We start from the raw sequence: 18,202 nt of genomic DNA on the forward strand, positions 1-18,202 counted from the left end.
AACAGCTTAAAAATAACTGCATTTACTATGAACAGATTAGTGTTGCTTTCGTCAACGAAAATTGTGACTAAATATCGTCATCAACGAACCTTTATCACGTGACGAAAATGAGACGAGACGCAATGTAAATGCTGGTCATATGACGATGACTATAATTAAATATATAATGCAATATTGTTGACGAATAAAAATGAGACTAAATGTGTTTTGCTAAATAAAAACTATGCTAAAATTTCTCTTAATTTTTATTGACTAAAATGAAACAAAATGTTATAACATTATTTTGTCTCGTTTAGTCGCGTTATTATTATTTTGCAGTATTTCTGTTTCCTGTGTCACTTCTGGAGCTGCATCAGGTTGCACTGCGCAGACGCAGGCGACGTCACTTCCTCAAGCCCCACTCGCGCCATTATTTAGAAGACGACAACAAATATGTTAACTTGTTTGGTTGGTAAAATAAATGTTGTAAATTCAAATCAGAGCGTCTTCCTTGTCTGGCATGGATGTATTCTTAAGTCTATAAGGTAACAATAATATAATAAGATAACCTTGTTTGAAATGGGTTTGGCTAAAAGAAAATTTTGGTTTCGTCTGTACTACTAGCCGCGCAGTGGTGGGCCATCAGGGGAAGCAGGGCCTTCTCTGCTGGCCCTATAAAAAAACAAAATTTTGTGAAAAATGTTTTTATTGATTATTTAGGTATCACTTTCATTTGTGTAATGTCCACTAAATTGCCTATGATTAGTTTAGTTGAGGTTGAACTGGAATATACTACATAAAAAAAGTCTGAGGCCAGCACTACAGATAGTGCTACCCTTTTGTTCAAAGACGTCACATCTGATTTGTTAGAGCATTAGTGACAGAATCATCAGCCAATCAAATTTAGACTTTCAATGACAGCCCGCCCTCTGGGTCCAGCTACGTGCCCAGTGCTACCCCCAGCATTAGACCGCCCCTTTAATCAGGGATTTCTAAGGTACGAACATGAAAGTAAACTAAAAGAAAATGTCAGCTGCAGTCATCGGCGCCTACACCAGATCTTGTTGCCGATCTACTAAAATCGTCTTTTTCAAGGCGCTCTTTTGCAGTCAAAAGAGAATAACTGAGAAAAGAAGACCTATACCCAAAGTGAATTCGCTAACAAAGGCCAGCAAAAGTTTTATGCGCCATTGCAACGATTGCAACTATGAGTGCTATGAGTGGCTAACAGCTAGCACCGAGCACAAGTTATTTTGTTGGCTGTGTTTTTAAATCTGAGTAAAGTGGCATGGAATGACAGACCCGTGGACTTTATTTACAAGTGACAGATGAGTGCTTTATTATTTGATGAGTATTGTTCAAAAATTGCTGTTGAGAAATTTTGCGTTTACTGCAAACCCCCCCCCCCCCCCCCTCCACCCGAACTGTTAGACGAAATTTACGCCCCTGCAAGTAAAGTTTCTTATTATTATCAATGTTGAAAAAAGTTGTGCCATTTTACTTTTTTTTGTGGAAACTGTCATTAATTCCTGGGGGGAGTCTTTGCAGAACACAAAGTTCAAAAGAACAACATTTATTACTGAGTCTGACCCCAAATTTTTGAACAGTATTGTATATTTTATTGAAACATAATGTTGATAAGCCAGTTTTGGAAAGTTACGCCAATCTCAATTCAAGTAAATAGCATGTGCTTGTATGCCTGTCAGCAACACAGAAATAGCTACCCAGAGGCATTAAAACGGCCAGAGTGGACTTACTTGCCTTAAAATGACTTCGCATAGTGAATTAAAACAACTCTGTATAGACTCAGACAGTGAATGGGATTAGATGTTAATGCTTAATTTGCCTTGTTTTCATATAAAGATATATCACTTCCCTTCCATACTTGGCAGACAAAGCAGACAAGTAGCAACAGTACTACCTGGAAAGATCAGAATGAAAAAATGTTACTGAAACACTAAAGTAATCTCTAAAAAAATCTCTTATCTTGACTCAGGGAAAGAGAAATATAAGCACCAAAAAGTAAAAGACAACTGTATAAAGTCTCATAGACATGTTGCTCACACATTACTCTTGTGACTAATGAGCTTCAGGGCATCACACAATGACAAAATTAGAAATTAAAAAAGTTTCACAACTAGGTCCCCCTATCTAAAATAACATGTCCTGTTTGCTTAAGTCAGCGGGTACAAAGTTTCTCTGTCACAGTGCTGGAAAGGGGGGTGGGATTGTGTAAGAGAGTATGTTTGTCAGCTGCAACAACAGTCTAATAGATCTGGAATTAATATAGTTTCAGTTGCATAAATTATACATTTATTTGATCAAAATTACAGTAAAAGCAGTAATGCTGTGACATATTATTACAATTTTATTAATATTATTACTGTAATTTATTACTGTTATGGCAGAGCTAAGTTTTCAGCGGTTTTCAGTTGCACATGAACCTTCAGAAATCATTCTAATATAAATGCTCAGAAGAAAATATTAAGAAATGATTGTGATTTATTATATTTAATTAAAATAAAATGGATGAAAGCAAACATGTGGTCATGATAAAATAAATAAAATATTTTACTGTGTGGATTTGAAAACCTAAACCTTGCCAGGTGTAATTAATACTGAGTAACATTTCAGTAACTGTGATTAATTTATTTTGGTAACTGCTAGCAAGCTCTTTACTGGACTTGTAGCTTTTATTTAAAAAAAATCACTACACTAATGAACGGTTTTGATTGTTAAAATCCTGCTCAGCAGGCATCAGATATTTAGTGTGACCTGTGAGCCTCTACCTGTGACTCCTGATGTCTCCTGAAGTGGAACACAAGGATGACAAATTACTCCCTTGCTAACAAGCAGATTAGTGACCAGCCTTATAATCCTGATCCAACACGACAGGATTCCCAGAACAGAGGCTTTGCAGCAAAGTCACGACTGTGCTGCCAGGAAGGTCAGGATGTGTAACAACTGATTCATTAATTCATTAACTTGCACACTTTGCTCTGATTTTACAGTTTTATCATTGTGTCATCAGATGGACTGCGCAGAATTTTGAACTATTGTGTTTCCTCATTTCCAAAAATGTCCTCATCTCAGAACAATGCACACTGCAATACTCCCTCACATTCTTTCATGCTTTCATCAGATGTGGGTCAAGTTCCCAGTGATACAAATGACTGCTGATGCATTTAACTGCTCTCTGCGTCTTAACAGCAAAACGAGACCCAGCCCTCACAACTGGAAATATTCTAGCCATGCACACAATATGCCTGGTTTATAATCTTAACATACACTACTGTTCAAAAGTTTGGGATCAACAAGATTTTGTTTTTAAATACATTAATAGTTTTATCCAGCAAAGATACATTAAATTGATCAGAAGTGACAGTAAAGGCATTTATAATGTTACAAATGATTTCCAATTAATGCTGTTCTTTTGAACGATCTATTCATCAAAGATCCTGCAATAAAAATGTATCACAATTTCGCAAAAATATGAACCAGCACAACTGATAATAATAAAAATGTTTCAGGTGTAGCAAATCAGCATATTAGAATGATTTCTGAAGGATCATTTGAAAACTGGAGATACAGCTGCTGAAAATTCAACTTCACAGGAATCACAGGAATAAATGACTTTTAAAAATAGAATCATATACACAACAGTTCTTTTAAATTGTAATAACAATTTCACAATATTACAGTATCCTTGGTGAGCATAAGACAGGGCTCTAGACTGTGACCAAAATGGTCGCATTTGCGACCGTTTTTTGAGAATGTGCGAGTAAAAATTTGACGTGGTTGCACTTGTGCGAGTGCATGGTCTGCGCTGCTCCAAAGCGTCTGCTTCATACAGCACAAGCTGCAGAGCCACTGCACATTATAGCAGGAGTCAGATTTCACTGATCACAAGAAGAGAGGCGCTTTCAGCGCGAGCATTTCGTGGGTAGAGCCTGGTTTATACTCGCTGCGTCAGCACGGGCGCGATGATGCGCACGGAGGATTTGGTTTTCAAACTAAAGTAAAAGACCGCTTCTTAAACCAGAGAAGGTGAACATGTTGGTATTCTTGTAGAAAAAAAACATGCAAGTCCTGTCAGCAACAGCCAGTTTAGTTTTAATTTTCTTTTTTAAAAACTTGTTATCTTTGCTGTTTACCTCACGTTACGCTGGAGGCTTCACTGCAAAAAAATTGAAGGAGCTATTTATTTAAAAACATTATGGTAACAATATTAAACTTAATATTTTTGAGTAGTTTTTACGACTTAATATTTTAATGGAATCTACCTGAATAAATCATGTAAAATCTCCTAAATTAATTAATCTATGACACAATGAATTTAATATAATTAGTAAAATGTGCTCATTTATTTTAAGTTGATTCTCAAAATTCTGTGATTTTGAGTGAGGCCTGTTTTTATTTGATTGAGTTATTTTGTACATTTAAAAGACTGTATACAGCCAAACAGCTCAAGTAGGAAAATACTTGAGAAATACTGGAAAGTACTCCACTAGCAATAGCAAAGCTACTGCTCATTGAACAAGGCTTAATGCCTTATAGGAGTAGTATCCATAACCATAAGCTCTACACTCTAAAAAATTATTCAGAGGCTTTGTAAATTTCACAAAAATAAAAACTTAACCTAATAAAATCTCTGAATATCATTTAAGAGATTATTTGACTTGGGTTTACCAAAATTAATGAGTAAAAATCCCACAGTTTATTTTATCCCAAATTTACTTGTTCTACTTAAGTATGTTTTAATAAAAAATATTAAGCATTTAAGTAACAAATTATATTTTTCACATGTCATTAATGTTTTTGGTACATTTAAATGAAAATATTTTAGAATGTTGCAATAAAACTTGTAAGTTTTAAGAACAGAAATTACTGCTTATTTTCTATTAAAAAAAATTTATTTTGCATCGACAAAAATTGAGTAAGTTTCGCGGCTATTGTGATCACATGAGCACAACGACCACGCTCAACAACGGGAAATCTGCTTGCTGGTCACAAGAAATAAAACTGGAAGAAGAAGAAAGAAAGCGGCTAAAACCACCTTAAGACTCCTTTAAGCATCTGATAGCAGGGTTTTAGTCAATGGGATATAACTCATTATTTATCTCATATAGATTATGCTTCGTTATTTATACAACATAAAGTTATATTACGACTTATAGGCTATCTGCACAAAGTGCCCTGAATGCATGAACGTGTCTGCGCGGCTCTGAATGAACTCATTTTGTGGATGCGTTCTTCACGCAACAACGTGCAGAAACACGGCAACTAAACTCAAAAAATTCACAGCGTTTTATTATAATAGTGTTCTCATTATAATGTTATGTATATGACAGTCCCACTCATTGTTATTAATATTCTGCATTGTTGTTTGTACTGCTCACGCTGCGCGGTTTGTTTGTGGTGAGAAAGCAATCCGACCCAACGGACCAACGAACCAAGCGGTATCATAATTTATAACAATCTTTTCTTGTAAAACGTGACACCAAGGTCGCGAATTTGAAAGTGAAAGTGAAAGCGCACATAAAAAAGAAATTACTGTTACCATATAACTATAAACTATGATAAAAATTCATCAGCATGCATTGATTAATCAAATGTTGTAGCAAAAAGAAATAAAAAAAATTGCGACCAAATTATGTGCTCGTGCAACCAACTGAGAAAGTTAGTCGCAAAAGTGCCAGCAGTGGGAAGAATGAGTCTAGAGCCCTGATAAGAGATTCTGCCAAAAACATTCAAATCTTACTGACCCTAAACATTTGAACAGTAGTGCACTCACTGAAGTAAATCATAAACATACTGAAGAAAAAAAAAAAAAAAACTAACAAACATACATTTATTTCCTATATATGAATTGCTTCCATAAATATTGCATTCTGGGAGCTCATTGTGAAGTGACTGGTCTCAAATGTTTAATCTCTTAAAATCATATTGGGAAAAATTTACATTAAAATTCATTATTTCAGTTTAATATTAGTGATGTATTTATACATACCCATATATGTCTAAATATATACTTTATGTACATAATATATTTAAAAACTAAAGAGTGTCAGGACTGTGACACACAATTGCCATAAAATACACTTGATGAGCTGCACACATAACAGGATCACTGTGGGCCAACAAATTATATGCATTTTCACCTTCCTGTGAAAGGTTTGTAAGCTTATTTATTTTGCCATCCTGATAAAAACAATATTGACTGATCACAAATAGACTCCAGTATCACATTACTGATAAGTTATCACACTGTGAGTACAGTCACATGCTAGGCAGGATCACCTCTGAATTACTTAAGTTCATGTTCATAAGGGGTCTTCAACCTTTATCAGGAGAAGGACCCTGAGCATAGTCCATATGACTCATTTTGGTGAAATATATATATGCTTTGACTCACTGTTTGGCTTCTTCTAGGTGACAAAGGTATTCATAAGCAATATTCTGCCTCCTCCTCTCATCCATTTCTTCTGCCGACAGCCTCTCATCATCCACAATGGCTGTAGGATAAACAAAGGAAAATAACAGTTGGAGAATGCAACACCCTATATCAAGAATAGAGGCTATTTTTCCATAATGTTGGAATAACACATCAGCACCCTGAGCGTGACATTTTCCTCTCCTGGTTAATCAGCTAACTGTAGCATAGCCAACACACACTAGACTCTCCAGTTACAAACTGTGACAAGAGGTAATGAATGAATATGACAGTGTACAGCCAAGTTCCATTCTTCTAATTATATTTTATTCAGACTCTACAGTTGTGGTCAGAATTATTGGAACCCTTGGTAAATATGATCAAAGAAGACTGTGAAAATTAACCTGCTTTGTTAATCCTTTTGATCTTTTATTTAAAAAAAATCACAAAAAGCTAACCTTTCATTGGATAATAAGAATTTAAAATGGGGGGAAATATCATTATGAAATAAATGTTTTTCTCAAACACACGTTGGACACAATTATTGGCACCTTTTTATTCAATACTTTTTGAAACCTCCATTTGTCAGTTTAACAGCTCTAAATCTTCTCCTATAATGCCTGATGAGGTTAGAGAACACCTGACAAGAGATCAGAGACCATTCCTTCATCCAGAATCACTCCAGATCCTTTAGATTCACAGCTCCATGACGGTGCTTCTTCTCTTCAGTTCACCTCACTCATTTTCTACAGGGTTCAGGTCAGAGGACTGGAATGGCCAGCAGAAGCTTGGTTTTGTGCTCAGTGACCCATTTTTGTGCAGTTTTTGAGGTTTGTGTTTGGATTATTGTATGGTTGGAAGATCCAAACATGGCCCTTTATAAGATTTCTAATAGAATCAGTCACTTATTGATTTTTTATCTGTTGGTATTTGATAGAATCCATGATGCCATGTGTCTGAACAAGATGTCCAGGACCTCCAGCAGAAATATAGGCCCACAACATTAAAAATACAGCAGTATATTTCATTGTACACATGGGGTACTTTTTATCCCTGTGTTCACCAAACCCATCTTGAGTGTTTGCTGCTAAAAAGCTCATTTTTTAGTTTCATCTGACCATAGAAGCCAGTCCCATTTGAAGTGCCAGTCCTGTCTGATAACTGAATATGCTGGAGTTTGTTTTTGGATGAGCTAGGAGCATTTTTCTTGAAATCCTCCCAAACAGCATGTGGTGATGTAGGGGCTGTTTGACAATTTTTTTAAGGTTTTCTGACCCCGAGACTCAACTATTTTCTGCAATTCTCCAGCTGTGATCCTTGAAGAGTCTTTAGCCACTCAAATTCTCCTTTTCACCGTGCATTAGGACGATATAGACACACGTCCTCTTCCAGGCAGTTTCATTACATTTTCTGTTGATTGGAAATTCTTAATTATTGCCCTGATGGTGGAAATGGGGATTTTCACTGCTCTAGCTCTTTTCTTAAAGCCACTTCACTAATTTGTGAAGCTCAATTATCTTTTGCTGCACATCAGAAATATATGCCAATAATTGTGTCCAACGTGTGTTTGAGGAAAACATTTATTTCATAATGATATTTCCCCCCATTTTAAATTCTTATTATCCAATGAAAGGTTAGCTTTTTGTGAATTTTTTTAATAAAAGATCAAAAGGATTAACAAAGCAGGTTAATTTTCACAGTCTTCTTTGATCATATTTACCAAGGGTTCCAATAATTCTGACCTTTCAGACTGCTGTTGATTTAAAATCACACTGGAATTCACCTTTCAGCAGCATGAACTGGAACAAGTGCTTAAGCAATTTGAAATGAAGTGAATCTGAAACACACCACACTTATAAGATCCACCAGATAAAACACTGAATGTGTTTGTATGCTTGAGTAATTTTACACAATATACAGTACATGTGTGCTGAAATAACCGGCTTCTCTTTCATTGCTGTCAGCAGTACATGAAATCATCTGAAGGCAACACCGTTACATCTAGCGTCTGTCAGCTGTCAGTAATGTTACATTACAAAACCGTTTGTTTCTGGCCTTTATGTGATTGCTGCTACATTACTTCTCGGCCACATCTTCACAAGACTGCCAAGTTCAGCGAAATCGCTTTATTTCTGGTTAAATAGAGCTGACATTTACATTTACATTTATTCATTTAGCTGACGCTTTTATCCAAAGCGACTTACAATTGCTATATATGTCAGAGGTCGCACACCTCTGGAGCAACTAGGGGTTAAGTGTCTTGCTCAGGGACACATTGGTGTCTCACAGTGGATTCGAACCCGGGTCTCTCACACCAAAGGCATGTGTCTTATCCACTGCGCCACCACCACCCATCCCATCCCCTTACAAATGACTTAAGCTGGTCACAAGTTGTTGAACAGTCTTCATTTGATGTAATTGGGCCAAAGAAACAATTGATGATGTCATTAACTGTTGTTAAAAGATTAAATAAAATTATCAAAATCAAGTGTCGTCTGCAAACAATTGATACAAGAGATTTTCACTAACTTTGCTAATATATTTCTGCAATGCAATGACCTTTAAATAACTTGTCCCAAAGTGATTATAGTGGATGTGGAAGTTCACAAAGGTGTCCTATCAGAGTTTATCACATTAACTACAAATTACTAACATCTGAAAACAGTTTTGCTGTTTAACCCTTAAATGCATGGATGTTGTGCCAATCATTATAACATATTCGAGTCTTTAGTGACCCGGACCTATATCCAACACGGATGGATCTATAATTGCTGCAATAGCATAAAACTCTCCTGATATTTTAATAACATTTACAAATGAATTTAAAAAAAAACTTATTTCATTACCTTTTGAAACTTAGAAGGGTTCAATTAGAGCAGATGATTTTACCATCACCGTCAGAGCGCATTTCCCAAGTACATTCAGCATCTGGTTCATATTCACTATCTCAAACATATTCTCAAAACTACCATTTTCAATGTAATAATGAGTGAAACATCACATCATCACTGTATATCAAACAGTGAAGAGGAATAAATGTGAACTGCACTCATTGAGCCATCAGATATTGAATTATTGTTGCGCAGGAAAATATACTTACACTATTACATACCTCGGACTGCTAGCGACCCTACACACTTTTTACAGACAATTAATCAGGAAACAGACATTGTTTTATAATTTAACTTTTTTTGGCTATATTGTTTATAATGAATAAACTAAAGGCCAAAATATACTTCTTTTTTACGTATACTTTAGCGTACGCACACAGTCGTATGCATAGCCTTGAAGGATACTTTGCCTTGAGGAAGGTTGATGTCTAAGTTGAAGAAATAAAGGAGGGAGAGGGTATTGAATGACATCCCAGGTCGCTAAAGACCCGACGTATGCATTTAAGTGTTAATATATTTGTGAAAACCGTGATACATTTTTTTTTCAGAACAGAACAGCATTTATTTGAAACACAAATTCTTTTGTCTTTATTAAAATGATTTTATTTGAAATAAAAATGTGTTTACTGTCACTTTGATCAACTGAATGCATGCCGACTGAATAAAAGTACTATTTTATTACAAAAAAGAACATTTTAACTGACCCCAAACTTTTGAACAGTAGTGTATATTTGTAAAGTGTGTTAAGTTGCATTCAAGTTTGTTTCTGCTACATTTTCTTTTTTATGTCAATTCAGTTTGATTTTATTCATTGCAGAAACATTTAAACATTTTTAGATGTGACTGAAGCTCTGTGTTATAAGGGCATCATTACTTTTTTCAGATATTTACTTCATCTTGTTATTTAATTATTTATTTTAATAGCATGGAGCTGCTGCTGCCACTTACTGTAAACACACTCACCAATCACATGATGCAACCGACACAATCATATTCAGTCCTAGGTAAAACCAGGACTGGATTTTGAATGCGTTTCTGCTTTGAATTTACGCTGAAAAAAAGTTAGTGAAGCTGTGCAAAGCTGATGTTGTGCAAGATGATCAACATGCCGTGACTTAACACGTCAACATGACACGCTTATAGATCAACTGCCAACCACATCTCACCATCAAAACACCATCTATGAAAGCAGCACACAAGTTCACAACCTGTAGTGTTTACCACTGAGCTCATGATTGATTTTGAGAACAGTCTACTAGCAGATGTAGCGGCACCCACGTCACTTGGTTTAATAAGTTATTTGATTATACAATCGCCCATCCCTTGACTGAAATATACAGTGCATCTCTACAGCCTGGTGGAGCCCAGTTGAAACATCAATAAAATAGTAAAATATGACACTTATTATGACTCTTGGTGAAGTAGGTGACATCCACTCTCACAAGAAAAAGGCAGCAGCTTGACAACAAAAACCAGTGCAGTTCAAAAGGAAGCTAAAGAGAACGTGTGATGCTCTGACATGAAATGAGAAGCTCATTTTTACATGTGATAAAATCAGACAGAGCACAAGACTATGTCCAACTATCAAGTGTTTTCACAATCCTCACTAGTAATAATTAAGCTTGCTGACACACAATCCCATGCTGGCCTTTGTTTGAGTAAATGAGATTCAATTCTGTAATGACAAACAGCACTGCAAATTTCTCACCCTGACGCACAGGCTCAGGCTTGCCAGTTAACCTCTGTGGGGTTTCATTACGTAGGTCAGCCTTATCACCTCAATCTGTCCCACAGACAATAAACTCGATATTTTGAAAACATGGCAACAAAAGTGGGTTCTCATTAAAGTGGCTCAGCATTTAAAATAACATAAACAAGGAAAGACTCATCAGCACTCTGTAGTGCAACAGCCATTTGAGGAAACATCAATGGGTAGATTTAGCCTGTTAACTAAGATCTGATGTGGCAACATTAGTAACAGATGCCAATTTCCGTACATAAGATTGGGGTCTTTTATTCAGCAGGGATGCATTAAATTGATCAAAAGTGACAGTAAAGACTTTTACACTGATAATAAGTAATGTTTCTTGATTTTTGAAGGATCACGTGACAGCGAAGCCTGGAGTAATGGCTACTGAAAATTCAGCTTTGCCACATCAGGAATAAATTATATTTAAAAATAAAAAAAGTTATTTTACATCGTTTACAATATTACTGTTTTTATTGTATTTTCGATCAAATAAATGCAGCCTTGGTGAGCATAAGAGACTTCCTTCGAAGAAACCTTACCAACCTCAACGTTTGAACAGTAATGTAAACTGTGTCAGCAACCGCACCCCACTTATAGTGGTTGTGAGGGGAACGTCTGTCAGTAAACTGTGGCCATCCAATCTCTCATATCAATATGGACCACAGCTACCTCATAATGAGATGCAGTGTAAGCCATTTCATTCCTCCGTGCATGATATGATGTCATTTCCCGTATGCTTACTTTCAAGATTAATTCTATATGAAAATAAATGTTAGAGTCCACTGTGATGCAGACTTTGTTCCAAACTTTTTGGGGTATCTTCAAGCATAAGAAACAGGGTATAGTTGTACTAGCTTTTGGAGTTAAATTCAATATGTGAAGCCTAAAAATGTGTTCCAATTCCAAAAATCTGATTTTTGTGAATAAAAATGGCAATCAATAAAAAAAGGCTCATGTAAACACCCTATATTTAAATCAGCAGCATGAAACCAGTGGCCTTGTCAGCAGTTTAGCTGGAATGTGATCTCTGTGCCAGTGTTGACAGAGAGTTAAGTAAACTTCATACAAAAACTTAGTTAGCTAATTCATCTCTCAACCTTGATTTGATATGGTAGAGTTAACTAGCAGGTTCTCATACACAACCAACTAGAGGTTTACGCCAGAATCAAATGTCTGCTGCTATGCAAACACTATATTAAACATTCTTTATCATTCTAGATATACACAGTAAAACACCATGTCTACATGAATGGTGCAATTTGTGTGTTTAATAAAACCTGCACAGATAAACTCCTTAAACAGAATTCCTCAAATATCTGGACTGTACAGACGGTCAGGTGCTTTTACAAAGGGCAGAGGTAATGTTTAACTGGAGAAAACTCTCATGGAGCTTCTCTTTGCTCAGGCCACAGCACGAGATCTAATGCCAAGGATTCACAAACACCATTCTGAGGCAACATAATATAAGGACATGGCAGAGAAAGTTCAGGGATCTAGCACTGGACAGACAAAATAGTTAATATAGCATATCTGTAAGGCCCAGAAGACATTGCAATGTCTCATAGAAGTTATCATTAGCACATCACCTTCTATCTAGATTAAAAATTGGGAAGTGGGTTTGACAGAAATATAACTGGCAACTGAGTTTAAACTATAGATAGACAGATTCATCATCAGATCAATTATTTTGACTGATTTTTTTAAACAATTTTCACACATTTCTACTTTATCTCTTACTGGACAAATCAGTCAGTTCAGTCATAAATCTTGATGTAAATTTAAATTGTCTTGAACGACTCCCTTGCAGTTATAACATCATAATTGTTTTTATAATAATGTTAAATCAAACTAGCGATAGGCTGATAAATCAGGAATACTGACTTCCATCACACATTACAATGCTTGTTCGGGTAACTGGCTTTATTCAAGTCAATAATATTATTTAAAATCTGCCTGAATACATTAGCTCATAAGCATCAGTGTGCTTTCAAATATTGCATATTTATATATAATATTTACATGTATATTCATACTGTTGAAGAAATAAATGTATTTCCTCAATATTATGCATGTACATGTGCACACCAAACTAACCAACCACTCCACTAATCATAGATGTCAGATTGCTACTCTTGCTGACCAACTGTCTAGGGCACTACAGTGCATTCAAATTCAATTAACACTCATTTAGTTTCATATTTAAAGAGTAGTTTCATAACTGACATGAAGTGAAGTGGCTCTACTTACATCCATATCGTGGTCTCAGAGAGTTTGCGCCTTCTTCATGGTACATCCTGCTTCCTCTGAAACTCTGCTGCGCCTCCACCATAAACTGCGCTCGGACTTTCTTACACTTACTTAGTTCAGACTACTTTCTCAAGCGAGCAAAATAAAATTTCTCCTGTTGTCATAGCCTTGGTTCCCAGTAAAACGGCGTGCCCATTTGCATTGAAGCGCTTTCGCCTACTGCGGCTCTTCCTTTGCCTGTCAACCTGATGAAATCTCCTGTGAGCTCGCGCTGAATGACTCGGCTCCACCTGCTGGCGCGTGGCACCACCCTGATCTCACCCGCGGCACACGCTGACGGTGCAGTTGATGTAGAGTATTTTTACCTGATCTCACCCTTAAAACATGCTTTCGCTTTGTTGTGTAAACTAATGTAGTGAGGGCGATTCTGTTAATAGATAATAATCTTGACTTGAGGAAAAGCAAATAGTAATTTCTACGTTTTTAAGACTTTAACGTTTTATTTTTTTAAGTGTGTTAAGTTTTGACATTTACATTGTATTAGCCTATAAAACAACACAATTAAAACAAAGCAAGTAATCAAGATACCATTTATTATAACAATATAGAAATTCACCATTTCCCATACTTATCCATAAGATCTGGCCCAATACAATGTATTTGACTGGTATCATTTCATATTTACTACTTTACACATTTCCAAGAAAAGGTCAAATGTGAGAGATGGGTTTCTCAGTTTAGAGTAAAAGTGCCATGAAATAGTTGCAGGCAACACACCGCCTGCAGATGTCAGTGTTGTACTACAGTTAAATAGACCAATGCAGACTTGATCATGGGGTTAAAGTCAGGGAAATTTGCCCTTATTGACAAATCGTCTATGCAAGTAGTGTTAACTTTCTCAGTGATCTTTATGTGTGATATCAAGTGTTAAAATAAGACGTTGTTCTGGACTGTTGAGGCTCCTCAACTAGCGGCTCAAATATTCTGGTTTTTAAGATAGGAGTTGTAGTATATAGGCTACTTAGCTGTCATCCAAGTCTATCATTTCATATCAACAATGTGTAGAGAAAAATTACGCGAAAATTTCAGAAGTTATGGCCGAAATTTAGCCATTTAAGTAATTATAAAAAAAATTTACATTGAAAGTAATTTTCATCTCTGTTTTAGTGTTTACCTCAAACGAGGCAACCTTGATGTAATTTTAATCTCTAGCCATGTATTTCGAATTCCTTTCTATGCAGCATCTCTACCTGTTCAAGTGTTCATATACAGTGTTTGAAAAGCTATGAACAGGTATACGTAATATAGGTAATTTTGTACAAATATTTTAATACATTTTTTTAATATTTTAAAATGTACCGGTTCGTATTTGCTAAATGTTTAATACATTTTTTAGTATAATTTATAATGTTCATGTTTTACCTGTTCAAATATTTGTATCCCTGTGAGGGAAGGAAAGAGTGTCTGCTGTGCTGAAGGTGTACTTGATTTTAATTAAACAATTTTCTTTGAAATATGGACATAATATAAACATGGACATTTACTCCACCTCTGAATATCAGCCTCATTAAATAAAAGTCGTTTTAGGTCAGTTATGTCAAGTTAAAATGTGGCAAGCCTTTATAAAAATACTTCAAATGTATTTGATATTGTCTCTGTGTTGACACACCACATTTGCAGTCAATTTAACCTTTGTGTTACACAATTTAGTAAGTCCAGTCTGTGCATATTTTTTTCTAATAAGTTTTGTTTCATATTAACAGGTACAGACACTTTTCAGCACATCTTTATTACCTTCACAAAATATGACAGCTTTATTCTTCTGTATTTTTCTGCCATAAAACACAACAGCGCAACATTCTCTGGAGAGCTGAGCACACAGACCCGAAGAGTTTAATACATGCAGTTTTGTTCCGTGATGTCTCAGGACAGCTTAGGAACAGTGCTGCAATAACAGATGAACAGTAAACAGTTTCAGCGGTGTACATACACTACAGATTCATCCATTGCAGTCCCAAAAATGTGTTTACACACAGTATTCAGCAGGTGAGTCAATTACTGTAACCCTATGTACAAAATATACATGGATAAGCACACATTTACCATTTACCCATACACAGATATATATACACACAGTTTGTAATGTTCACAAGCACACACACATCATTTCAAACAGCATGTTAACACTAAACTATATGCATAAATAAAAAAAGAGGTTTTCAGATGAAGACAGGCTTAGATCAAGGACAGTACAGCACTGATCATTTATAATCTCATTTATAAATAACGTCTTCATGAAACTGCTGAGAGTGAGACAGCATTAAGCCACTTTGGTTAGTTGGAAGCCAAATCAAATGAAAAACATCAATGTTCCTATATAAGCTTCTACTCTTTTTAACTGAAATTTCTTATTGTAGACCTCTCAAAACATAGCAAAAGCTAGATAATAGTAACACTATTGATTTATGTTGTTCAGAGAACTGAATTTGGCACTGATTGTAAATGCTAAACCATAGAATTTGGCATTATGTGTTTCCAAAGCAGAATTTTCAGTGCGATATGATCTATCACAAATCACTCTAATTTGGTGCTCAAGAAATATTTCTTATTTATATCAATGCTGAAAATAATTGTACTGCTTTTTTTTCCAGAATACTTTGATGAATAGTAAGTTCAGAAGGACAGCATATATTTGAGAGAGGAAAGTTTTATACTTTACTGTCGATTTTGACTAATTTAATGCATCCATGCTGAATAAATGTATTACCTGTAATTCCTTAAATTAAAATGAACCCCAAACCTTTAAATGGTGGTGTATTCAAATGTATATTTGTATTTTGTAGAAGCAACCAAAATGGAAATGATACTTGTAAATGGATCACGTGTCATGTGGTTATCAAACACATCTCTCTTCCCCTCTCCACAGATTGTAGACCCCATATGTTGAGGCGGGCCCTCTGAATTCCCTCTGCACCCACAAACCTGTCATGTCAACAAGACGAGTCTTTGACACTGTACATAAAAGGGGCTTTCCGGGACATCACCAGATTGATTATCATCGGTCCTTTCTGTCAGATTGTAAGATGGTTTGCATGAGTGACCCTGGCAGATACACACTCTATCATATCAAATACAGCAGCCACCTCAAGTTCATACGTGATGATGATCTTATGTAGGAGAGGGACAGTTTCAAAAGGCCATTCGCTGTTAGACAAATCACAAAGTGGCAGAACAAGTCCGATAACACACGCCTGTTGTATAGGAAATCAAATAAAAAGCTTTTGAACAAAATATACTGGAGAGCACAAAATAGGATTTTTTGTTTTTTTATAAATTTGGCCGCAGGAACTTTATACATGTACTTTCAGAATGAGTGCGTAATTGGGCCTTTTTCATCAGAGGTTGGAGGACATATGCAAAAGGATTGATTGTTAAAAAAAATACAGTAATAATACTGTAAAAAATGATGGGTTTTAACCTCGTCTTCAACTTACTCAATACTCAGTGAAACTGATTCAATAAGAAAACCATATTCTCTTTCATTAGAAATGTATGATACCATATCTGGATGATGTTTTCACTATATAGTCAAATCCTGAAACTAATAAATGAATAAAGAGTTGTTTACCAGTAGACCGGTCTCAGTCTCTCATCTCTTTAGTAATTCTCAGGATTCATTCAGCCAGCTGTGATGCAGCTGTGCTGAGCTTTCGGCGTATCTGATCATCCTCTCTGCATACTTGCAGCAGGTTTGGACTGCTCATTAATAGGTTGTTTTGCTCAGGTCTTAATAAGGGGACATTAACATTTACACTCACGTTCATTCCTGGGCCATTATAAACCTCTAAAAAGCCACAAGGAAACATGAGGGTCTTGGTTAAATGAACTGTACAGTATAAAGGTGCAGAAGTTTATTATTGCAAAGAAAGTCTAAAGATTGTCTAAATATGATGATGCCTAATTGAGAATTATCTTGTTATGAACAATATAAGTACAACAATGAGGAATGAGGGTTAAGTCAAGCCTTTTAAGTTTCTCCAGACCTCCGACACAAGGGTTACATGAGAACATTTGACCTGGTGTCAGGTAGTCGCAATCCCACCAGACCTCCGCCTACGAGCACTGAGGAGGCCAGAAGAATGGGGATGGCTTTGGTGATGCCCACTAAAGTTCCAAAAATCATATTTCCCATCACTGCGGCAAGCTTGCACAAGGCATTACAGAAGCCAAATCCAGTTCCTCTGGAATAGAGAAGTGGAGGGAGGGAGTGTGGAATAAAGAGAATAAAAGGTAAAAAGTTGGTGTTACATTGATATTTAATAGGCTTTGGGATTTGGGATCATTTAACAGCTTTGTTGCATTTCTGTTAGCATATTTTATTATGTATGAGTACAAACCCACCTTCTGTCCGTAGGGTACAGCTCGACTGTCACAACATCTAGGGAGTTCCAGGCGGAGATACTCAGCCCATTGTACAAGCACAGCATCCCAATCATCATCGACTCACTGGTGCCAAACCACAGGAAGAAGCAGCTGATACCAGACAGAATCATGGAAAACCCTGACAAAACAGAATATTTACAGCAAAACTATTCTTTCACACATAATAATAAGTATGAATCTTAATTACATCTGCAAAGTGGTACAACCTGCAACAAAATCAAATATCTGTCTCACCTAACATAGACAAGCGGCCAATTTTGTCCATGAGCAGTGCAGATACGATGTTGCCAGGCAGAACAGCCAGTGTTCCCAAGAAATTGACGAAGTAAACCCAGTATGCACTATAATCATTCTCAAACGTCATTTGACAGCCTGTTTTGTTGTGGTAAAATGTGCTGTTTACGACATCTGTGTTTATAAGTTTGGAGTCGTCAATATCTGTCAAATGAATAAATTAAC

General features: G+C 36.0%; 2 protein-coding genes across 2 annotated transcripts in view; both read right to left on the bottom strand.

Moving 5' to 3' along the window:
- Positions 1 to 13,570, bottom strand: part of iqgap2 (IQ motif containing GTPase activating protein 2) — a 49,444-nt gene extending 35,874 nt beyond the window's left edge. Inside the window, exons 1-2 of the mRNA XM_079417673.1 lie at positions 13,301 to 13,570; positions 6,395 to 6,494 (exon numbers count right to left, since the gene is read on the bottom strand). Of these exons, the coding sequence (XP_079273799.1) occupies positions 6,395 to 6,494; positions 13,301 to 13,382 (182 nt within the window). The 5' untranslated portion in view covers positions 13,383 to 13,570. The remainder of the gene's footprint in view (positions 1 to 6,394; positions 6,495 to 13,300) is intronic.
- A 1,507-nt stretch (positions 13,571 to 15,077) lies between these two features.
- sv2ca (synaptic vesicle glycoprotein 2Ca) overlaps positions 15,078 to 18,202 on the bottom strand; it is a gene marked incomplete at its 5' end in the record, with an annotated part of 36,142 nt that continues 33,017 nt past the window's right edge. The window contains 3 exons of the mRNA XM_079416794.1: positions 15,078 to 17,541; positions 17,702 to 17,861; positions 17,978 to 18,181. Coding sequence (XP_079272920.1) covers positions 17,358 to 17,541; positions 17,702 to 17,861; positions 17,978 to 18,181 — 548 coding nt within the window. The 3' untranslated portion in view covers positions 15,078 to 17,357. The remainder of the gene's footprint in view (positions 17,542 to 17,701; positions 17,862 to 17,977; positions 18,182 to 18,202) is intronic.

Source organism: Barbus barbus (genome assembly GCF_936440315.1).
Source record: "Barbus barbus genome assembly, chromosome: 5".
Lineage (NCBI taxonomy): Eukaryota > Metazoa > Chordata > Actinopteri > Cypriniformes > Cyprinidae > Barbus > Barbus barbus.